Source organism: Lepidochelys kempii, chromosome 3 (assembly GCF_965140285.1).
Source record: "Lepidochelys kempii isolate rLepKem1 chromosome 3, rLepKem1.hap1, whole genome shotgun sequence".
Taxonomy (NCBI): Eukaryota; Metazoa; Chordata; order Testudines; family Cheloniidae; genus Lepidochelys; species Lepidochelys kempii.
Window position 1 is genome coordinate 113,605,171 of NC_136382.1, and position 23,125 is coordinate 113,628,295.

The 23,125-nt window shown below is 41.4% G+C and overlaps 1 protein-coding gene across 2 annotated transcripts in view; it reads left to right on the forward strand.

Moving 5' to 3' along the window:
- The window catches only part of SASH1 (SAM and SH3 domain containing 1), a 172,362-nt gene that overhangs the window by 65,549 nt on the left and 83,688 nt on the right, over positions 1-23,125 (forward strand). For both annotated transcript variants that reach the window (XM_073337578.2, XM_073337580.2), the window contains exons 3-4: positions 10,520-10,570; positions 10,692-10,741. In XM_073337578.2, coding sequence (XP_073193679.1) covers positions 10,520-10,570; positions 10,692-10,741 — 101 coding nt within the window. The remainder of the gene's footprint in view (positions 1-10,519; positions 10,571-10,691; positions 10,742-23,125) is intronic.

Sequence of the window (23,125 nt, forward strand, 5' to 3'; positions counted from 1 at the left end):
TTGGCTTGTTTACTCTTAATTAAAAGACCAGAGTAAATGATGGTGCAAGAGAGAAATCACTTTGAATAATCTCAGGTTTCAGAGTAGCAGCCGAGTTAGTCTGTATTCGCAAAAAGAAAAGGAGTACTTGTGGCACCTTAGAGACTAACCAATTTATTTGAGCATGAGCTTTCGTGAGCTACAGCTCACTTCATCGGCTCACGAAAGCTTATGCTCAAATAAATTTGTTAGTCGCTAAGGTGCCACAAGTACTCCTTTTCTTTTTTGAATAATCCATTAGCCTTACAATGTTTAACAGCTGCTTTTAAATGCCTATGATTTCAGCATGTTTGTTAAATGGGCGTTACAGATTACATTTAGTTAACAAATTCATTTGAGCCCTTTACAGAGCAGTCATCTATAAGTTAATGCAGAGGAGGGATAGAAGTTAGTGTAAGATCATAAACGCATCATTGATATGAATATAAGTTACAGTGAAGCTGGGTCTACCCGTGTTGCCATTATAACCTTGTTTGGGAAGATTTATAGTACAGCTTTGGAAGTTTGCTTAAGGGTAACATTTAGCATTGGACTTGGCCTAGTATTCATTTTCTGTCTGTCTTTCCCAGTTTTTGAAAATAAAATAATTTCATTATTCTTTACAAATTTGTATAGTTCCTTAAGATTTTTTTTATGTTCTGTAAGGTGAATATTTAATTTGTTTTAAAAATGAAAGCTGGGGACCTAACTCATCTATAATACTGTCTGGTGGCATTGGTATTTTTGCTGTTTTTTGCTGTGCAAATAGCAAAAAAATCTTGTTTTAAAATTATCTACTTGAAAAGGAAGTTTGAAAGAAATTTTAAAAATTATTATGGGTAATTAACATTAAGAATGAACAAACACCAATAAAACTATTAGTATTTCCCAGGTAAAAACCCAGTGACGAGGAGATACCTTTCTCCTTCCTAATTACTCTAAATTGTTGCCTTTATAGGTAAAGTGGAATCTTAGGAGGGATTTGAAGTTTAGACTGACATGTTGAGTTCTTAGTTCTTTGGGGATGCAAGTTAACAATTGATTTCCAGCTTCTGGACGGCCTACTGTATAATGGTGTACTCAGACTAGCGCCAGGTCGGCTGCTGTCCACATTACACCAAACGCCACCTCTAGTTAGCATGACTGGTTGCAGTCTCTGCTAAGAGGCCATGCATTGACTGAGCACAGAGACTTGAAGTAGCTTCTCCAGGATAGGTTTCAGAATAAAGAACAAACTCCTCCTTGCTATTACAGTACCACACACAACTCTGCCCTGCCTATGTCTCATTGTTCTCCTCGTCATGTCCAGCTCTCTGCTCACATTTCTCACCTTGCTCCCTCCTGTTCTTGCTTTTAGATCTTTTTTTAACATAGTTTCCTACCACTGAAACAGAATGTTCCTCCTGTGCCTTAAACATTCTCCCTACCTTAAAATCATAGAATATCAGGGTTGGAAGGGACCTCAGGAGGTCATCTAGTCCAACCCCCTGCTCAAAGCAGGACCAATCCCCAGGTTTTTTTTGTTTGTTTGTTTTGGCCCAGATCCCTAAGTGAACCCCTCAAGGATTGAATTTACAACCCTGGGTTTAGCAAGCCAATGCTCAAACCACTGAGCTATCCCTCCTTCCCCCTTCTTTAAGTCCATCCTCAAAAATCCATTTCTTGCACCTTATTTTCCATCATTGCCTTTCCTTAGCAGAGTAGTCACCTTCTCCCTTTGGCCCAGCCTTAATGACCCCATAACATGGACCAGAATTTATTTGATTTTTGCATTGTAGAACATGAATCGTGGGTTTTTTTTTTTTTTACACCCTGATCCCTCCTTTCCCTGAAAACTTTTTGTCTATTTTCAAGTTCGATGCTTTTCTGAGTTAAAGCCCTATTTGTTACACATGGGCTTAAGTGGTGGCAGGACAGGAACCTATGTCTTTTTCAATCCCAGTAAAGCATCATGCACTATTATGGAATTTCACCAATCTTGTGGTTGCTAATGTTTTTGTCATTTAAAAAGTGTTGGTGGGTATTAATAAACTAAAAGAAATCTAAATAAATGGAAAACACATTAGAGAAAATGATGCCGTAATTGTTTGGAAATAGAAAAATGTTTTAACTTTCTTTTTATCTGAAACGTTATATTTGTAGATTCTAGTATTTAGCAAGGGTTTACGCTGGGCTGAGACAGAAATTGTTTTAATACATAAGTAAGCACTTGAGAGCTACTATAATTGCATGTTTTGTTTCTGCCTTCTTGTAAAACCACACTTGGTTAGTAGCATAGCTAAGTGTTCACGTCTCTGTGTTGATGCGTGAGCCATTAGGAGAATATTTGGACTGTAGTTTCCTGAAAAGAAAAAGTATTCACTTGTTTGAAATCCTGTTTTTTTAAACCATTCCTCCCCCACACCTCATTTCCTCGCTCCTGAATTTTATTGTTGCTACAGAATGTCATAATTTGCTATGTGTCAGTCTTGGCAGTAACATGCAAGAGTAATGGAGCAGAAAGTCTCCACTGTTCTAGTGTAATGGCTAAAATGATGGACCTTGGGACACAATTTGAAACTCAAAATGGATCCTTTGCTAATCTGAACCATTGGAAACTCAGTGAGCTGGTTAATTCCTCCAAATAAACGCTTTCTGAGGTGGTAGCCACTGGAATCCTTCTTCCTTTATTTATTTATTTTTGATCAGTGACCCATGGCTAGCAACTGGTTGGCAGTTCTCATTAAACACCTGTGTGTTCCTGTGCTGTCACTGCAAAAATGTTTTGTTTGTCATAATCTTCTCTGGAGCTTCTGTGCAGGTTGGGACATGACTTGTGGCAAAGGAATCTATACCGAATAATTGGTGTCAGACTAAATTACCCCCCTGGAGGACTTGGATGTTATGAGTTCCTCACGATCTTTTGAATATGGCTTTCTATCATCATTGAGAAGAGAGGCTAGAAATTGCAGCGTGTATTCAGACTAAGCAAGGTGAAGGCCCTTGTGAAGAGAATGTTTTGGATTTTCTAATGTATAGTTTCCCTTCCTATCTGCCTTATTGCTAGCCATTTGGGGGAGGGTTGTCAATGGAATTATTATTTATAATCTCAAATCATGAAATTGGCAACATCAGCATTTTTAGTCCTATCTCCTATTTGTCATGTCTCTAAACTTCCCCAGCAACTCCACAGGTTTCCCTCTGAACAATAGCTGCTTCGCATCTCAGTGATCTTAACCACGCCTAGGATTCTCTGTTTGCTACCTATAGCTCTTAGGCCTTGTCTACATTAGCGTTTTTGGACCTGTAATTCCCAGTTAGTGCAATTCCACTTGCGGGAGCTGCAGTGTATACAAGGCTCAGAAGGGACAGAAGCTCTTCTATCCCCAGGGTTCGAGGATATGGTGATCAAAAATATATGAACTTTACGTACACTAATGGTCTGAATTGTGGGCCTGTAATCTAAGTGTAGAAGCCCTTTGAGACCACTGCCTCTTCAGTGACTCCCAGAGTACTTCCAGGGAGCCTCTTTATATGCAGAGGAGCTTCTGGACTGGAGCCACAGGCTATCGTTCTTCGCAGGGATGTTTCTATGAATAACTTTTTTCCTTATGTTTTTTTTTATCAAAATAATAGACAGAGTTTTTCCCTCCACATAACATACAGAACAGAACCCACCACAGGAAGGAAAGTCCCAGGTTGATTTAAACCCCGTCTCTCTGATCTGGAGCAGTGTTTCTAATTGTGATACAGCTGGCTAACAATGCACTCTTTGGCAGAAATATAGGTATATTTTTCCTGTTTTTTGTATTCCCCTTAATGAATAATGGGCAAAACCCAGAGCACTTTTAAATGCTACTTTCCTGAGATGTTGAGTTCTAAAGGAACACTGATAAAGTCCTACAGAAGTCAATTGAAGTCAGTACAGCTATGCTGATTTACACCAGCTGAGGCTTTGCCCCCAGAGCTACCAATAACACCTTGAAAGGCAAAATAATTAAACTGCAAGTGAAAAGCTTTCCATAAACGTCAGCTCCATTGTAAGTGCTGAGGGAGTGGAAATGGTGTATAGAAAGCTGTTTACATGCATTCATTTCACTTGTCCTTGAATGGATCGGTTCAGTTAGAAGAGAAATAGTTCACCACCGAGCAGTTCTTAAGAGCAACGTTGCAATGAAATGTTACATTTCTGCCATGAGACGCTTTCAAAGAGAATTAGACCTTTATAGCCATATCCATCCCCACAGCAGGGTATGTGTGAAGGTGCAAGCCTTATTTTATGGTATCTGGGTTTGAGCGCTGTTTATTGTCAAGTGAAAAAAATGTGTTGGTTTCATCCTAGTTCCCATTTGTTTACCTTACAGAATCACTATACATGTTAAACTAGCTGTGCGCAGCGGCCTCCTCTGCTGAAAGGAGGCCTTCAACTGGGTAGGTTATGCAAGTAAACTGGGGGATATGTCTTGTATTGATTCTGGATGCCCTGGTAGCACACACATTCTGAAACCTGATAGCACCGTAATATTGTCACATCTAATAGTGGCGAGATAGGTGGTTATTAGCATTCAGCAACATACTATTAGCCTTCTTGCTATGCTAAAAATGTGAGAAGTGAAGAGAATAATCCAGAAAAAAAGACCCACAAATAACACAGCGCGAGGAAAGGTGATATGGTGGTTAAAACAGAGGAGTCAGTGTCAGGAGAAGGATGGTCTGATGTGAGTCTGGGACTTTGGAGAGCTGGGTTCAGTTCCTGCCCCATCACAGACCCATTGTGTGAATTTGGGCAAGAGATTTTGTCTCTGTGGCTTAGTTTCCTATCTGCAAAATGGGATAACAGTACTTCCTTGTCTTACAGAAGTGTTGTAGTGATAAATACATTGAAGGCTCTGAGACACTCAAGACCTATGGTAATGGGGGCCATACAAGTACCTGTATAGGCAGATCTGGTTTCTATTCCCAACTCTGCCATAAATAACGAGCAAGTCTTTTAGATACAGATTTTCAAAATTTGGTCACCTCAGTTTTTGGGGTCCGATTTCAAATACCTTGGGCCTTCTTTTCAGATATACTGAGCATTCTCAACTCCAACTGAAGTCAACGAGAGATGCAGGTTCTCAGCAGTTGGGCACCCAGTATCAGTAGCTGTGTTTGAAAATGTGGGGTTGGATTCCCAAAAAATGCTTACTCTGTCTACTTAACTTGAAGTCAAGAGTTTTACTACAACTTCAGTGGGAGTAGTTAGGCCAATACGGAGTGCCTTTGAAAAGTCCACCTTTGGCCTAACCCTCTCTAGGCCTCAGTTTCACATCTATATAAATGCAGATCATACTTTCCTACCTCACATGTGTTTTTGAGACTCAGTTGATTAATGATTGTAAAGCTCTTTGAGATTCTCAGATGGATAGCACCTTAAGTGAAAAGTCATGTTGTTCAGAAATATGGTGGTTGTTAATTGGGTTATCCAACTAATAAATCACTTACCAAATGTGTCTTTGAGTAATAAGTAACAGATAAACATCAGAGACATCATGTTTGTCGGACTTTAGCTAGAGACGTAGGATTTGCGGTAACAGGATCGATGGACCGTTGGGTCTGATGTCCTGTGTCCATCAATGGCATTGTGGTTAATGAGAAAGATGTGAAAACCCCTAGAGCACCTGGCCACTTCACATCCTGAGCCAGGGTGAACAGCTGAAACCTTGAAGTGTGAGCCACAAGTCTCACTTGGTATGTTTACAAATCATTGTCTCTGTTATAGTAGAAATCATGTAAAAAGAATTGCAGTTGTTGTGTTGTGTCGTGTCAGTTCCTACCCTGCAAGACTCTTTTCATCATAATTCAATATTGGTTACTTCCTGCCGTGTAATGCATTGTTTGTCAATAAACGGATTGTGAAAAAGTAGGTAATGCAGGACATGACTGAGGCATGCTGACAGAGCTCTTTGTGGGTTGCCTGGATAGCATGTGTCCCTCCGGAACCTCACTTTCGCCAGTGCTTTTGGGGCCTGATTCTGCAGCTGTTGAAGTCGATAGCAAAGCATCCCCTGACTTCAGTGCTGTGGGAGAGGCCTTTCAGGTGGGAGACTGAATTCTTTCTAAAAGAGATGCTCTAGTTCAACCATAAGTAATGATCTTGATGCAAGAATTACTGGGTGATATTCTGTGGTCTGTGTTATGCAGGGGTAGATTTTCATAAATGGTCCCTTAAATTCTATGTATGTTCTGAAGCCAAATTCATAAAGCCCCTGCTCCCCTAGTGTTAAGCCATTTTGTTCCCCTCCTGATCCTGGGCTGCTCTGGGGACTGGAACAGCAGTTTCTCAGGGCTGCACTGCCTGAAATCTCCATAGTGATCCAACTCTGCCCCCAATACCCTCCACACCTCAGCATGTCTCCTGTGCCAGAACCAGTGAAGAGGTCTTTGGAAGGCAGCTTTATGAATACTTTCTGCAGTGCCTACATTGTGAAAATCCACTCTCAGTTGGAACTGGGATTTTTAAGGCATCTTTACACTACTCTAGCACTTTAACCTGGTGTGAATCTCACCCTATGAATCTGTATAAAGCCCATAATTCAGAACCTTTTAGAAATTCATCCACAAAGCTTTGTAGAATGTTTAAAGGTTTGTTTCAGGTTTGAGAGCTACAAAGAATTGACTTTTAATAAACTAATATTGTAAAATATTTAGCAAAATGTCATCAGTGTGTTTTTGAAACTAAAAGCAGCATTCCAGAATTCATCCCACTTTGCAAAATAAGACTGTGATCCTGCAATTGGGTTCATGTAGGCACACGGTCTACTCTCCAGTAGCCAGACCAGAGCGTAAATAAATAAAACTATTTATGGCTGGTTTAACTTATAAACCCTTCTTCTACCCAACATCCTTGATTGTTTGTCCGCACAGCAAAAATACCATTTAATTCTAATTAGGACTGAAGACTCTTGAATAATGATGATAGAGGAATGTCTTAAGTTATTTGTCTTTGATAAATAAAGCTGCCAGGGGCAAGTGCAGCTAAAGTGCAGCTTTGTCTGAAACTGCCAGGGGCAAGTGCAGCTTTAGAAGCCAGGGTGGCAGAGGAGGCTAATGGCATAAATGAGAGAAGAGGGAGAAGAGAGTCAAGATTTTGAAACACAGGATGCAGCTGGCTATATCCCCAGGAGATTAAAAAAAAAATACAATAAACCTTTCCACCCTCCATTTACAATGTACAGTGAACTTGGGCAAGTAAAAGGATCTCTGAGAGTGTCAGGAAAAAAGGGATATGGCCACCTAAATTATTTTTTTTAAGTATATCTGTTAAAAAGGATTTGCAGCAGATGCTTCTGTAACCCACATGCCTTCTGGGTGTGGTGTTCTGTCCCATCTAGTGGCACCGAGACCACTTAGAGAGTTAATTGAGTTTAGCTCATGCTGTGGAGGCTCATGCGCTAAGCTCCAGAGGTCCCCAGTTCGATCCCGCCCACCAGCGACTGGGGTTTGTTGGCGTTACGCTTCTTCAGACAGCAGGTAAATGATGAAAAACCAAATATTTATTGCCGAGGGGCAGGGGTACAAATGAACTTCAGGCACACAGTGGATTCCTTTGACTGGCTCTATGCAGCTTTAAGACGCCCATACTGGTGAAATGTTCTGTGTTGTCTTTGTGACAGTGGGTGGAGGAGGAAAAACTGGCTTGAATGAGCTGTGTTGCAAGTAGGTTTACTGCTGCTTCCTTCCTTCCTTCCTGGCCTTCAGGTCAATGGGAGAGTGAAGGAGAAAGACGTGCAGTAATGTTCCTGCTGCCTTGCTGGCTGGAAAGCTTGTTTGACTTCTCTTTTGATAGAAGTAATAGGGGAACAGGGACTACTATACCTCTACTTTCATGAGAAAATCAGAGTCACTTGGTAGTGGTACGGAGAAATGATTTTTACCAGTACCTTTTGATTCTGAACAATTAGTTTTGGCTTCTTGACCGGTTACATTTGCAGAGTATCCTGAGCCCCCAACAATTCCTATTAAAGTCGCTGGAAAGACATTTCCACTGGAGTCTGGCCCCCTTTATACGCTGACGCTTACACCCTGTCTACAATATTAAAACAACAAAGCCAAGGCAACCAGCACAGAACAGACCAAACCACGTCATAACAAAGTTACTATATCTTGTTACACCCTGTGTAGATTATGACTATAATCTAACATAATACTGTTATGTCGTTGTGCCATGGTGCGGTTGGGCCCAATCTGTTATACTACAGTCCCCAACAGTAGAAGCTGGTCTCCATTTGAATGAGTTCTATTAGAGTGGCAGTGAGTTTTGTTCTGGATTTTGCGGATTTTCTGGAAGCACTAACCCTAAAGTAGTTCAGGTCAATTAACACTAATCCTTTTTTTAAATTGAATCTCATTTTCTTATTACTTTCTTCTGTAGATACATTTCCTGTCTTTATCTTTAGGCCAAGGACATAGAAACTAGTTTTATTTTGAGATAGGAAAGAGAGTTAAAACTAGATTAACTGTTGCATTGGATAATATACCATAAAAAGACAACCCTGCTTTACTCAGGGATGAACAAATTGACCTGCTAGGTCTTTTCACTCTTTGATTTCTTTGAGTGTATGTTGTTAGACCTTAGTGATTTCCTGGAGTACAATAACAACTATTTGAAATCAATGGCAGAACTCTCACTGGCTTCAATAGGACCAGAATTGGGTCGAAGATTCATAGTCCTGCTATGCAAAGTGTTTTCCCCCACTGTTTTGCATTCAGATGAATGAGGTGCCAACAGTTAAATTTACCTCCAGTGACGCAGAACTGCAAACTTTTCTCCAGTGCCACCTGGCGTTTAACCCTTGACTTCAGTGGGAGCAGGATTAAGCCCGCTGTTAGCAACAGGTACACTTTAAATTATTGATATAAAATCTTAAATTGGACAATATGGGCCTAATCCACCGAAGTCAGTGGAAGGACTCTTGTTCTATCATGCTGGGGATAGAAACATGTCAGGCTACAGAATGCTCATTGTTAACCTGTGTTCCCAGATGAAGAACTTAGCTTGTTTAAGTCTACATGACTTTTGGTTAAGCTTGTTTGCTGAGAAATAGCTAGAAATTTTCCCCTTGAATTCTTGTTTTCAGTGAATTTGGGGGAGTTTGTTTTATATGTAATCTCAAAATACTCTCACACATCCTGAATCGTTTTTTTACCAAACTTAAAAATGATATGTCCTGTATAACGGCACCAGTAGTGCAGAGTTTTCGGTGGGAGGTTTCCATTTTGACTGCTAAATACAGTATCACTTGGAGGAGAATTTTCTTCAGTATACTAGATAGTTGGAGACAATAATTGAAAGGTGCTTTTTAAAAACAAAAACAAAAAAGGTATCCATCTGACCTTAGCATACATCCTTGATTTGTCATAAAAAAAATTGATAATTTCAAATGTCTTCACTTAAAAGTTAGATTTCTAAAGATCACTTTTTTTCAGAAACTCTCTAATTGCTAACATAGTTAATGGGCATAGTGATTAGTGCAGTGAACTGGGAATCAGGACTCCTGGAGTCTGGTCCTAGCTCTTTCTCAGTGTGTCAGTGGGCAAACCACTTAACTTTGTGCCTCATTTCCCCAGTGTGCAATGCTGTTGATAATAGGTATCTACCTCCCAAGAGGACTGAGAGTTTTAATTAATGTTTGTTAGGGCACTAAGGAATTTTGGCTGAAAAATAATCAGAGACCCTTTTTTTATTATTATTTATCCAATATATGCCATTGTAATTGGTTTTAAAAAAAAATCTTGAAACTCAAAATCAGTATTGTGCCACAAATAATTTTCTTCAATGGTTGCAGCAAATTAATTTCATTTTAGGGATCTGCTGAGAACATAACCTCTTTATAGCCCATACTTAATCCCGTGTGTTTCAGTTCAGGATGGGAAGAAGTGGGGGATGTCACAATAAGTTGCAGCACCGGCTATGTTAAACAGGAGGCATTTATTAAAGAAAACTACAGCAATCTGTCAACACAAACAGACTTCCATGCAGCTTGAGTTCCAGCTTTGTCTCCCCTGTTTACCAAGGATCACATTCTGTCTGTACCGTATATGAAGAAGTCTAGTGGCTGAATGATATACTGCAAGTAAACATACATTATCACAAGGGACAGGTGGCTCTGAAAGAGGAAAGAAAGCTCAGGAGGTTGGTAGTCCACATGTAGGAGTATGTGGCAAATGTTGATTATCCCTTGAAGACTGCTCACGTGTGTTTTCTTTATTATTATTTTAACCCATATCTATGTATAAGCCTTACATTGTGCTACATTTATCTGTAATAAGTATATAATTGGCTTCTACTTGAGTATTTCAGTGCTTCTTCAGAGAGCGATTCCACTGGAAAGCTTAATGCTTCCTATTTGAAAAGTCGTGGGATTTTTCAATGTTCTGTTCTTGTCTTCTTTTTCTTTTCTCATCTCGCTCCATATTTGTTTTTCTGGAGAATGCTGCCTCGTTTGGGTGTTGCATTAACCCGACATCTGTTCTGTTTTAGGAGAAACCCGATGCCAGCCCCACATCGCTACAGCTGCGATCCCAGATTGAAGTAAGCACAATGACTTTAATCATCTATTTTTGTTTTGGATTTTTTTAATTTGATATTTTGCACCAGTTGGGTAAAGCTTGTTGTTCTGTCAGCACTCATAGCAATATATCTTCCCTTACAGGAATCGCTTGGCCTCAGTAGTACTGTGTCAACACCAGAGACTGAAAGAAAGTAAGTTTGGGCTGTTGGGGAGCAGGAGGGTGTTAAGTGACACTTTTTTACATGAATCAGCCAATCCATGTTAAACTGATTTAATTTCACATAATTCCAAATGAATGCCCCATTGAAAACAAAACTGACACCTCTTCTTTTTCTGTTTTTCTCTTGGTATCGGTGTGCATATGTGTGCATGCATGCAATGTAAATAAAGTTGGTGGACTGTTGTGAGAAGTGTCATCGATTTCCCTGCAAACTAAAGTCTACCTTTTTTTTAAAAATATCTTCTTTTTTTTGTGACGACGTAAAAGTTCCAAAAACAGAAATAGGAGTTAAACACTGAAACCACTTTCCCCTTCTTGTGAGCCCATGGTTTTGATACCGTACTTTTGAAGAAGGTGCCAAGCAAGTGGGGTATTTAAAAGCAACTTGAATTTTAGCAGTCTTTAATAAAAACCTCTTTGTATGAGCTGTGTGGGTTTCTGTTTGCTGTCTCTTTCCCCGCTACTCCCCCCCCCCCCGGTCCTGCTGCAATGAATCTGTATCTGTTTGTTTTCTGTGCCTCCCTGGTTTTATCCCAAGAACTGGAATTCCAACTGCTGTGGGTAATGTGCAGTAGTGCGTGAAAACATCTAGCCTTGTATTTTCAGGGACTTCCAACTTCTTAGTGAGATCCCAACTTGGCTAGTTAAGAAAATGCACAGGGAGCCCAGTTTCAAATGTGTGGTGCTTTAATAGGACACTTCAGCCTCACAATTGAATTCCAGTGAGATACTTGTATGCCAGAATTGGACACTATGGCTTTGTCTCCATTAGGGACATTTTAAAAAAAAATTGCCACCATTGCTCATACTGGTTCAGCTGCATCAGCATGAGCCATGTTGGGAGCCCTTGTTGAGATAGGATACCAGCTGTTGTCACCATTTTATGTGCTGTTTCCATTAGTCGTGCTCAGAACAGACTTCGGTGACACATTATTTAAAGTGATGACAGCCAATGGCCCGTGTGCAGTAGGGCTTCCAGTCGGGCAAACACTGGTGCTATCTAGTATTGGAAAATCTCCTTTGTGTAGAGAAGGCCTCAGTATCCTCAAAGAGGATATCTCCCTGCCTATCTTCCATTTTATTCTATTGAAGTTAAACCAAAATGCCACATTTATGAAACTTTGAATAAGTGCGGCCTGGGGGACAAGCTAAGATTTCCTATCATAATAATTACTTAGTCCAGCCATAGATCTCGAACACTTTACAGAGGAGGTGGTATTATCCCCATATTCTAGATGGGGAAATGGCAGCACAGAGGGGTGGAGTGACTTGCCCAAGGTCACCTAGCAGGCCATTGGCAGGACTGAGAATAGAACCCAGATCTTCTGTTGTCTTATGTTCTAACCACTGGGATGTACTCCCTTGCAGTATAGCTGCTAAACTACAGATGCCTTGAATAAAAAGAAAGCAATACATACATAAATATACTTGGAGTGGTTTTATTCTGAAAAGTGCTTGTTACGTGTTTTAACTGAAAGAATAATAACTTCACTTCTCAATTTAAATGGAAAATGCAGAGGAATTCTTTGTAAACTAAAGTATTTCATGAATGAAATCACAAGTGTTGAGAGAGTGAGTGTGTGTGTGTGAACTGAAGCACAGAACTGATTTAATCCATCCACATATGTGTAGGATTGTCACAGAGGAAGTTTTGCATCAGGGAATTTGCAGAGTCATAAAACACTTAACTTGAAGAATGTGGTCCTTCTTTTTGATGTGAGAGATTGAAAATTGCAAAGAATACTCCTAAGGGAATTCTGCACCAAAAAAATTGCCAAAATAACACAATATAATCATGACAGTTTCAATTATTTTGGTAATTTATTTAAAATACTTGTCAGCCAGTAAGTCTGTAACAATACAGATAACAAAAAATTCAGGAAATGTTTTTCGACAAATAGATTCCTTACTAGGCATATTAATACAGAACTTTGAGTAATAATTCATTTAAACTACAGTACAGAAACGTATTTCCCACACCCCTCAGAAGCAGCGCAAAGGCTTGTGGGAGTTGTGGGTAATGGAAGAGCTGAGGGAGAGTGAAGTAATTGCTGGGAAGGAGCCGGGGTGTGAACTTGGAGGGTTGTTGGGTGTAGATGAGAGAAGTATGGAACAGGGTTGGTTGGGTTTTTTTGTTTTTTTGGGTTTTTTTTTGGAGGGAGGGGCAGGGATTGTTAGGGAGTTGGGGAATCTCCCCCATGCAGACCCTTGCTAACTCTTACCCTCTTTTATTCTGTCTGGCACATACCCCTGTCCCCATGTGTCCCTGCACTCCCCTTCCCTGTTCCCATGTGGCCTTGCACCTCCCTGTTACAATGTGGCCCTGCATCCCCACTAAGCAACTCCCTGATCCCATGTGTTCTTGCACTCCACTCCCACGTAGCCCCACCCCAATCTGTCCTCCCACTAGCCCATCTGAACCCTATTCTGTGACCCTCCAGCAGCCCCATGAGCCCCACGCTGTCCATCCCCCGCCCCCCATATCCCATGTCTCCTGACCTAGCCACATGGGCAGGGCGTCGTGAGAAACACAGCCTCTTCTCTTCCACATCTGCAGGTAGGGCTGATCTCTGTTCTGGAACCACGGCAGCCCCTGGTAGGCGAAAGGTGTAACTGCAGCACCTCTCCAGCAGAATGTATCTTCTGCAGAGAAAAAAAAATTCTCAGTGGGACATGAATTCTGAGCATGCACAGTGGCGCAGAATTCCCCCAGGAGTAAAAGGGGTCATGATCATTTGATGCCAGACTAAAAACACCGGTGAAAATAGTCAAGGTAGAAGTGATTTAAGCCTGTGTTGTTAAGATGATAGCTTGATTGATCAATGCTAGTTTCATACTCCTAGCTGAGTGGCATTGTCTTATCAGTTCAGCACTGTTACGTGCAGGTAGAAAGAAGACTGTACAATTCATTGGCAAGAAAATGACCCTCTACCAGCTGTTTAGTCCATCAAATGATTTTTTTTCTTACTGCTAACAAACTGAATTAGATTCTTTATAATTTTCTATTTAGGCCTCATGTATCTGAGTTATGTGCTTTCTTTTGTCCTGCCTGATAGGACACAGTACTCTGGAGAATGCAGGCAGTTCATGAGAGTATGTCTACACTGCAGTTAGACCCATGGCTGGCCTGTGCCTGCTGACTGGGGGCGGCAGAACTTGGGCTAAAGGGCAGTTTGGGTTTGGCCTGGAGCCCAAGCTCTGGGATCTTCGCAGGGTCCTAGAGCCCAGCCCCCAACCCAAGCCCAAACATCAATACTGTAATTAAACAGCTCCATAGCCTGAGCCCCACAAATCCAAGTCAGCTGTCCCAGGACAGCCACAGGTTTTTAACTGCAGTGTAGACATACCCTGCTGTACCACTTCTGATGGCTCATCTACACAGCAACGCAAACTGCAGCCAGTCAGGAATTTTTCAGTGAAACGTTTTTACTCAGAAAATGCTGATTTGTTGAAACTTAATTTTTTTGTGGAAATGTATCAATTTCAATTAAAGGTTTCTCAGGTCCAGGATGGAATTTCTGGTCAGAGACCCAACAGCTTGGTGTTTAGGGCACTCACCTGGGATGTGGGAGACCTAGTTCAGGCTTGATTCAGAACAGAAACTTGAATCTGTTTCTTTCAAATGTTTACCCTAGCCACCGAACTATATAGTGAGTCTCTCACTCTCTCTCTGACCCAGTACATTGTTATTTACACAGAGTGGAACAGTTCCAACAGAGGAGAGGGAAAGAGAGAAAAGAGAGTCTGACTCTCATCTGTGTTTAGGGCACCTGCGTGGGATGTGGGGGACTCAGGTTCAAGACCCTGCTCTGCCTTATTCAATGACGTAACTATCAGACAATTGCAGGGGAAGGGTCTCTCTCATGATGTTTGCTACAATTTTCAAAATATCTTGTTTTCGTTCCTGTGTAGAAGTAAGTTGGTAATCTCAGTCTAGCTTCTATTGGACAAGGGACTGCCAGTCACGAAATCCACCCTAGTGATCGGCATGAAACTAATAGAAACTTCCTATTCAGTAGAGAGACAAGAGGTCTCTGTGGGCCTGGAGACTGAATTACCTTCTCACCTCTAGTGATGGTCCCTCCAGAAAGGGAGTGGGGAAGTATAAACTTCTGTTACTGCTGTCCATACTGTTCTAGCTCGAGAGAGAGAGTAGTAAAATGTGTTTTGTCATGGCACTAAAAATGCTCATTCCATTAAATTGGCTAGATTGGTAACAAGGAAACCTGGGAGGTAGGGGGTGGAAACTGCAGGGAAAACATAATCAGAAAAATCCTTATAGCACCAAACAAAGCAGAGAGATGTCTGAGGTTTGTGTGGTTATGTTGCTTGTATAGCTAGTAATACCCAATATGTTTAAAAACTGCCTGAAATATGGTAAATTACAAAATAGGAAGCAGAGTCACATTTGTTCAAGTCTAGTTCTAAACTTCATGACCAGTTGAGTTTTTCAGAGAAGTTGCTTCTATAAATTGAATCAGTTCTGTGGTTTTTGTAGGGTTGTAATACTCTGCAAATAACTCAATGGAAAATGATACTCCTGAAAAGTTTGTGCTTTTTCTTCCATTAATAGGCGCATTTTTCTCTTGTCAGGTTTAATTTCCACACATACACCCTTCAACTTGCAGCATTATTGTCAGATTGAATGTTAGAGTAATATTGTGAAGTCTGATCTTGCCTCCAGCATAGTGGCATGCCTCTGTATACAACACAGATATTTTTCATTTTGAACAGCAATCCTGGCTATGCAGACACAACTGAATTTTGGTTTTGACTAAAAGTATGACCAATATAAGACCAAATACACAGGAAACACGTTCTTGGTGGCTATTGTTGCCTCGGTGCCTGTAATGTGTCAAGCCACGGGTGCATCGTATGTAATAATAATGCTATTATTTCTCTAAGATGACAACTCCCCAAGGAAGTTTACTCAAGCCAGGGGAATGAGGTGGGACGGGGGAAGGAGAGGTTGTTCGCCTCATTGTAAACATGGTGTTTTAAACAATGGAAACCAACATTCTGATTAGCTCCCAGTCCCCATATTTGAGCAGTCAAGACTCTGCATGATGGACTAATGAGCTCTGTATATTTGACAGGAAATCCAGGCCAACCCTACTCCCCTTGAACTCATGCTTCTGCATCCTGTCTCTCATCCTGTTTTTAGCAGATCCAGGGATGTTGCAAAGGGAAGTTATTTGTTTTCCCCCTTGGGGAATAGATCTGTTTGCTGTCACTATTCCCTGCACTGGCCTTGTTACGCATTTTAAATGTGGTGTATCCGAGAGCCTTCAGGAAAGGGTAGGAGCTAGATGCCAAGTGCAAGAGCACCATGTACAGGCAGGACAAGGCACAGTCCCCTGTGTGTAAGTTATTCTTCCAGTTAGAGGGGCGGGGAAGGAGGAAAAACTACTGATGGGTAAAAATGGGGGTCAATAACTGTGAGTGAAACTCTCAGCTCTTTGGCATTCTCATTGTGTTCTAAATCTTTGTGTCACAGTGGATGTCCTGAAGTGTCCCATCATGCAACAAATCACTCAGTGCTTCGTGAGTGATATTATTCATCAGTATAGCACAACTTCTAACCAAGAAAATAAAGATATATCATGTTAATGTTGTGATTCGTGCTCCCATATCTGTCAGGTTATAGCAAAATGCATTTAAAATGTTCTCTGCCAGTTGAGCCTCTAGACCTACATCACAGTTCAGGTTGTAGGAGTCAGGTAGAGGTTGATCTGTCCAGCAGAGTATTCAGGAATGCTTGTATCATGTGCATGCTGCATGATGTAACATTTCTGAGGGGCCTGGCATTCCAGTTTATAGGAGTCCCTGTTCGTTCAGCAGCTGTGTCCTTAACTCTGCTTCAGCTGTTCACAAATGTAAAACTCTGTTGTGCTGTGTGTGTGTCTAGTACGTGCCTCTTAAACTGAACCTCTCTCATTTGGAGTCCTTGCACTTTGGCCAGCTCTCTGGCCAGTGGGAGGAGGTTTATGGTGTTGTGAATGTTGGGATTGTTTTTTGTGAAAGCTACTTGATTCTCAAGGCATGCAGTGAAATTGTTATCAAAGAAACCAGAGCAGCAATGACCAAAGCAGCCATCTGCAGGCTCTGTCTTCCCTTTGGGGGACACTGTTAGTTTAATCCATTCTTACAGGCTGAAGATTTGCTTCCTGGGTATGCAGAGTTTTCAGCCCCATTGCCAATATGTGGTATAAACTCAAATTTATCTTGGGTATTAAACCTCCAGATCAGTGCAGTGCTGAGAGATTACTTGGAGTTCAGTGCTGTCTTGTTCCATAGCATTTCCTTAGCATTTCTTTTAAAACTTGCTTTCTTTATACAAAATAACACACAAGACCCAAACTCTGGACCCTGTGGTACTCTAATCCAGTGATCGTTGGCAGTAATATTGAGCACCAACCCTCCTAGTCCTCTTCCACTGTAGCGTCCAGACTCCAGGCCAAGCCCCAAAAGCAAAAGGGTCATTAAATCAGCACTCTAGGTCACATTCCCATTGTGCTGGCTTAAATTTGATCAGACTCAATTCTGGCAGCTTGTCACAGTGCCCAGATTAACTGTGGCAGATGACTGAGAGCTTATCTGTGATGAAACAGAAGAGCTACACTGATGGGGATGAGAAGCAGGAAGAGGACAAAAACGGAGAACAATAAAAAACCCAAACAAACCCAGGACACCATAGCTGCACTTAATTAAGGACGGAATAAATTCCCACTGTGTAGGTTAGAAATTGCAAGGAAAATATGGAGTTGGGGGGTGGGGGGAGTAGTTTTATCTCCTAAATTTATGGAGTAGTTAAGATAACATTTCTTTATATGCAGTGCTTGCAAGAATCAAAAGGAATTGGTGAATGTGTGTACGACCCCATATTAACTTGTTTGAGGCCAGATTCAGTAGAAGCCAAACTATTTGTGTTGCCTGCAAATAGCCTCCCAAAGAGAAACAGAGCAGGAAACTCCCACAATAACACTCACAATTGGAGTGAAAGGCCAGCCAAACGCAGCCTGTGACACGTGACAAGTGCTACCAGTGTGTGTCTGAGCAGCTGGAGGAAGATTTCAATCCTAGTAATTTTGTAAAAGGATATTTTTCAAAAGAGCCCTAAACTTGTCACAGCCATGACTAACATGCTTTGTATATAGAGAAACGTTACATTTGTTAGACTGGGCCTAGCTCACTGCTGTGGAAGTATTTTAGAGCTGATGATTATCTGCCTCTTTGCATGGATCCCTCTGTGCATGCTCTTGCCACTTGCTAAACATCGCATCCCCTGCTGATGGCCATGTTCAGACAGTACTAGTAGAACCAACATGGCTGGTTCCATGTTGGCTGAGGTGGGGGGGTGGGCAACAAAAATAACAGCTCAGTGTTTGTTTCCACTGAGAAAGTTTTGACCTGCTTAAAGAGCCATTGCTATGGAAACGTAATGAGAAAATAATTGAATGGAACCTCTGCTTTCCATCTCTTTACAGTGATGCCAGGAAGGTCAGAACCTTGCAGCCTTGCTTTCCCTTCAGGTCCATACAAATTTGATAAGAAACTAAAGGCCCATTTTCCTCCTCTATGCCAGCCCCGTTAGATAAACTATCTCGTATTCAGTCAGTAACAGTTATAAAGATGTCGGTTTTCATACTGATTATGTGGCCCTATATAATGCATATAGATAACCAAGTGGCCTTCCAAAGGAGCATGCAGAGGCTTTTGTGTTGGTTTATTCAGCCACCCAAATGTGAATAGTATTTTTAGATCCAAAATCGCATCCTGAACCATCCACCCCAAAAGGGTTGTAAATAGTTATTGACAAGCGTTAAGAGGGCCACTATCATTTTATTGAAGATCATAATGGTGTTGGTTTCATTTTTTGGACTGCATTGGACACCTGTGGATTTTATGTCCTATAAATAAGATGAGGCCATGTTTTAAAGCATACCTGCATTTATAAAGTTTAAGCTAAAATAAAAGCCAGTCAGAATCACTTCATTCTCTGCTACTCTGTTATGGTTTGTTTTGAGAATGATGGGCTTTTGAAAGCCAACAGCACATTCATAAAAGCAGCACATGGTGTCATTTGTTTCCCTTTCCAATTCTGTAATGGTCCAACTCGGGGCTATTTCACAACTTATGGCACATATGGACTGTGTGTCTTGTAAAACCAGCCACTGTGTATGCAAGATAAGCCCTGGTGCTTTCCTGTCTAAGAAGAAAATCAGCTCACAGTTAATAGGAAAAATTTTAGCCTACCTAGTTCAATAGAGCTGTAGCCAAAAGCCCATTTTCTAAGTGGATACTTTGTTCAACTAGCCTGTGTTGCGTACTTGTGCAGTGATCTCTGGCCTTAGGGGGGTGTCTTGGTGGCACAACCTCTAGGGCAGTAGTGGGCAATGGCCTGTCAGGGTAATCCGCTGGCAGGCCGCCAGACAGTTTTACATTTGCATGGCCACCTGCAGCTCCCAGTGGCCGCAGTTCGCCATTCCCAGCCAATGGGAGCTGCAGGAAGCAGCGCAGGCCAGAGGGACGTGCTGGGTGCCGCTTCCCGCAGCTCCCATAGGCTGGGAACGGCAAACCGCGGCCACTGGGAGCTGTTGGTGGCCATGCAAATGTAAACAAACTGTCTGGCAGCCCGCCAGCAGATTACCCTGATGGGCTGCGAGTGGGCCGAAGGTTGCCCACCACTGCTCTAGGGCTTAAAAAGGAGTGTATGGAATGTGCAAACAGGTAGGTATAGAAATAGCATTACCATCTGCTGTACTTTAATGACAAGATAAGTCCTGGTGGTACCTTTGGTATAGCTGGGGTTGCCATGGTGTGGCTAAAGCTCTATGTACCCAAGACACAACTCCATTGGAGCATATCATTTCTGTAAAATAGGTATGTAGCAAACATGTTCTTTGGATCCAAAGAGTAGCCTTCATTTTTAACCTATTCTGAGGCAATTTTTTATTTCTTGTTTCCACATCTCAGGCCCACAAAGTCTTAAAAATAGGCCTAGGAATGGTTTTGAAATTGTGAGATTCACAGATAAAGTTCTGGACATTTCTAAACTTCTATCCTACATAGGACTGGAAAATACTTCTATAGGAAGAGCTCTGTATTAGCTCGAAAGCTTGTGTCTCTCTCTCCAACAGAAGCTGGTCCAATAAAAGATATTACCTCACCCACCTTGTCTCTCCTCTTTGTGGAATATACTTGGCGATATATCCTTCTTGTATGAAGCTAGATCCATAGATTTCTCAGCTATATGCTGGGACAGAATACATTTCATATGGATGCCTACTAATGAAGTTGTACATCAGAGCACAACAAAACTGAAGGTCTCCCCAGTTAAGTAATGGCATTTGGCTGCCTTTCAGACATGCAGTGCTGAAACTTCTGCCAAGTGTCACTGCATCATTAACTTTCAGTACAAGTTATCAGTCTATGAATGGAAGAACACAAATCACTTTCAGCGCATGTTCACAGAGGAGCTGCAGATTTAACACAGTAAGGAAGTGTAATCAGCAAATCAAACAAAAATCAACTCTGAGGGCCTATGGAATCTTTCACCATACATGTAAGAAGTAGAAACAATTGATGTTTTTATATCCTTGGTTAAAAATAAAAAAAAATCAAAGTTGTCTGGGAGAACTTACAGGCAAGTGCCTTGTCTTATTGTCTATACTTGATTTTGTCAGCTTTTCCCTCTTGTAAGACAAGCTATTAGTATTTTCAAGGTCCGCCCAGAGATGGAAGACTTTGCAATTAGAGAATGCATCAAATGACGATTGGACATGTTTGCCCTTCTACCTAAGTACTATCTCTTCGTTTTGTCTGGTGCCAGGAATTTGCGTCCTAGGACTTTGCTCGGTTTCTTTCTTTCTTTCTCTCTCTCTCTCTTGTCAGAGTTACAAATTAGATGTTGGCCTGCTTGCTGTGGAATCTCCCTTCCATCACTATATCTAGCCCAGGAACATCAAAAGACTGCTGCTGCTGCAGGTTGTTGGTAGTCAATATGAAATGAGTTGGTGGCCTCAGGCCAGTCCCTAGTGAACAGATGCCCACAATACCACCACCACCTGGTATGTACTTGTATCCCGGTTGGCAGCTTTGGCAGTGAAGAAGAGGATTAATATGGATTTGAAGGCTGAACAACCCTCTCACCACAAGAAATGGTCTCTCTGGCTCAAGGCAGAGCTGCCATGGTGGAGCAGCAGGGACAAGCTTTCACGGCTTGGCCTACGTTGTTCCTGTTCTGATAATAAATAGGATTCGTTTTCCAGGGATGTCAGTTTGGCACCTTCCACGAGCGCTGAATTCACTAAAAAAGCATTTGCTGGATGCTGAAGTCCATGCAAAGGCGCAAAAAGGTAACAGGGTTAGTTCTTTCATCATAGAAGCTGAAAGCCAAGTTCTGATGTTGCGCTCATAGACAGGTCCATGTGCTTTATGTTTGGGATCAAGGAATGAGTGAGTGATGCCGTTTAGGAAATGCCAGTGCCATCATTACATTAGAAATACATTAGAAATTGAAGTCAATGGGAGTTTTGTCACTGACTTCAGTGAGGCTAGTATTTCATTCAAAGTCTAAAGGGACTGAGAACTTTTCTCCTGTGCCTGTTGTTCAAGCTCTTTCCTGAGAGCCAAATATTTGACTGCAAGGGCTGTGAACCACCTAGGTTATTAATTTTTCTCCCTAGAAGTTATCCCATCCAAGAGTAAACTTCATCAGCAAGGATATCAACAAATGCCCCCTTCCACCTGGTGCAGTCCAAATCTGGAATGTGGTTGCATCAGCTGGTTTGCAGTTTGTGCCGGATTACATTTCTAATCAGACTGAAGTAGAAAGGAGATGGCATTTCACAGCTCTGCTGTGCCAGCTTCTCTTTGCCCAGATGAATTACTGAATCAAAACTAAACTTCATGCTGTCTCATTTTCCCTTTAATGATGTCTTTTCAAATTGATGAGCATGATCTTCATGCTTACAAAGTGCTGGCCTGTAATTGCTTGGATTGTTTACATTGTGAATCCGTATGAAACAAAAAAGTTTTCCCTTCTGAGGTTTTCTGAATTGATCAAAAACTCTGTGGTGCCCTCTGCTGGGAACCCAAGAAAATGCAGAAGAGCATGGGGAATTCAGACAAAAAGGTTCATGAAATACAGAAGAACCTCAGAGTTGCAAACACTAGAGTTACGAACTGGCCAGTCAACCACAGACCACATTTGGAAAGTATGGAATCAAGCAGCAGCAGACTCACACACACACAAATACAGTGCAGTACCATGTTAAATGTAAACTGCTTTAAAAAAGGGAAGGGGGAGTTTAAAAAAAAGACAAGGTAAGACAAGCTCACAAAAGCTTATGCTTTAATAAATTTGTTAGTCTCTAAGGTGCCACAAGTACTCCTGTTCTTTTTAAGGTAAGGAAACTGTGTCTGTGCTTGTTTCATATAAATTAAGATGGTTAAAAGCTGCATTTTTCTTCTTCATTGTGAAGTTTCAAAGCTGTATTAAGTCAATGTTCAGCTGTAAACTTTTGAAAGAACAGCCGTAACATTTTGTTCAGAGTTACGAACAACCTCCATTCCCAAGGTGTTTGTAATTCTGAGGTTCTACTGTAAGTGGAGAATGGCATGTTCTGTATACAAGACTTGAACTGGGGTGGTGGTGGTGTTTTATTGTGGGGGTTTTTTTTGTAGATTGAAATATGCATGTTTTTATTTGCATAGGTACAACACAGGCATTGTATTATCAGGCATTATTGTATAGTAATATGTAATAGAGCAATATGCACACATAATCACGCTAATAATGGCCTGCACTGAGTGTGTGAAGCCAACAGAAATATTTTCATTGACCTAAATGGGCTTTGCTTCAGAGTGCTAGATAGAGATTTTCATCTGAAGATTTCAAAGAACTTTGCAAAGTTCAGTAACTATTATTCATGGACTTAAAAACTGAGCAAATGAGTGTTCCTTATCACTTTGGCTGATATTCTTACAGAATATGGGCTAAAAATAAGTCCTTTTAGCTGGATTTTGAGTGAGGAAGAAGTAGTAAAGCACATGATGGGAGTCAGGAAAGTGACTGATGATCAACTCTGCCGCAGACATCCTGGGTAATCTGAGGCAAGGCACTTAGCTTTTCCATGCATTGGTTTGCCATCTATAAAGTCAGGGAAATGATAGTTCCCTTTCTTACAATGATATGGTGAGGGTTTAATTAATGAGTACAGTAAAAGCTGTGTTGTTCAGCTCTGTACCAACCGGAAAGCTCTCTAAACCAGCATTTCTAATCTTTATAGAAAGTCTGGTGTATAGTCCGGATGGCGCAGGGCCAACAGGCTCCCTACCTGGCTCCGCATGG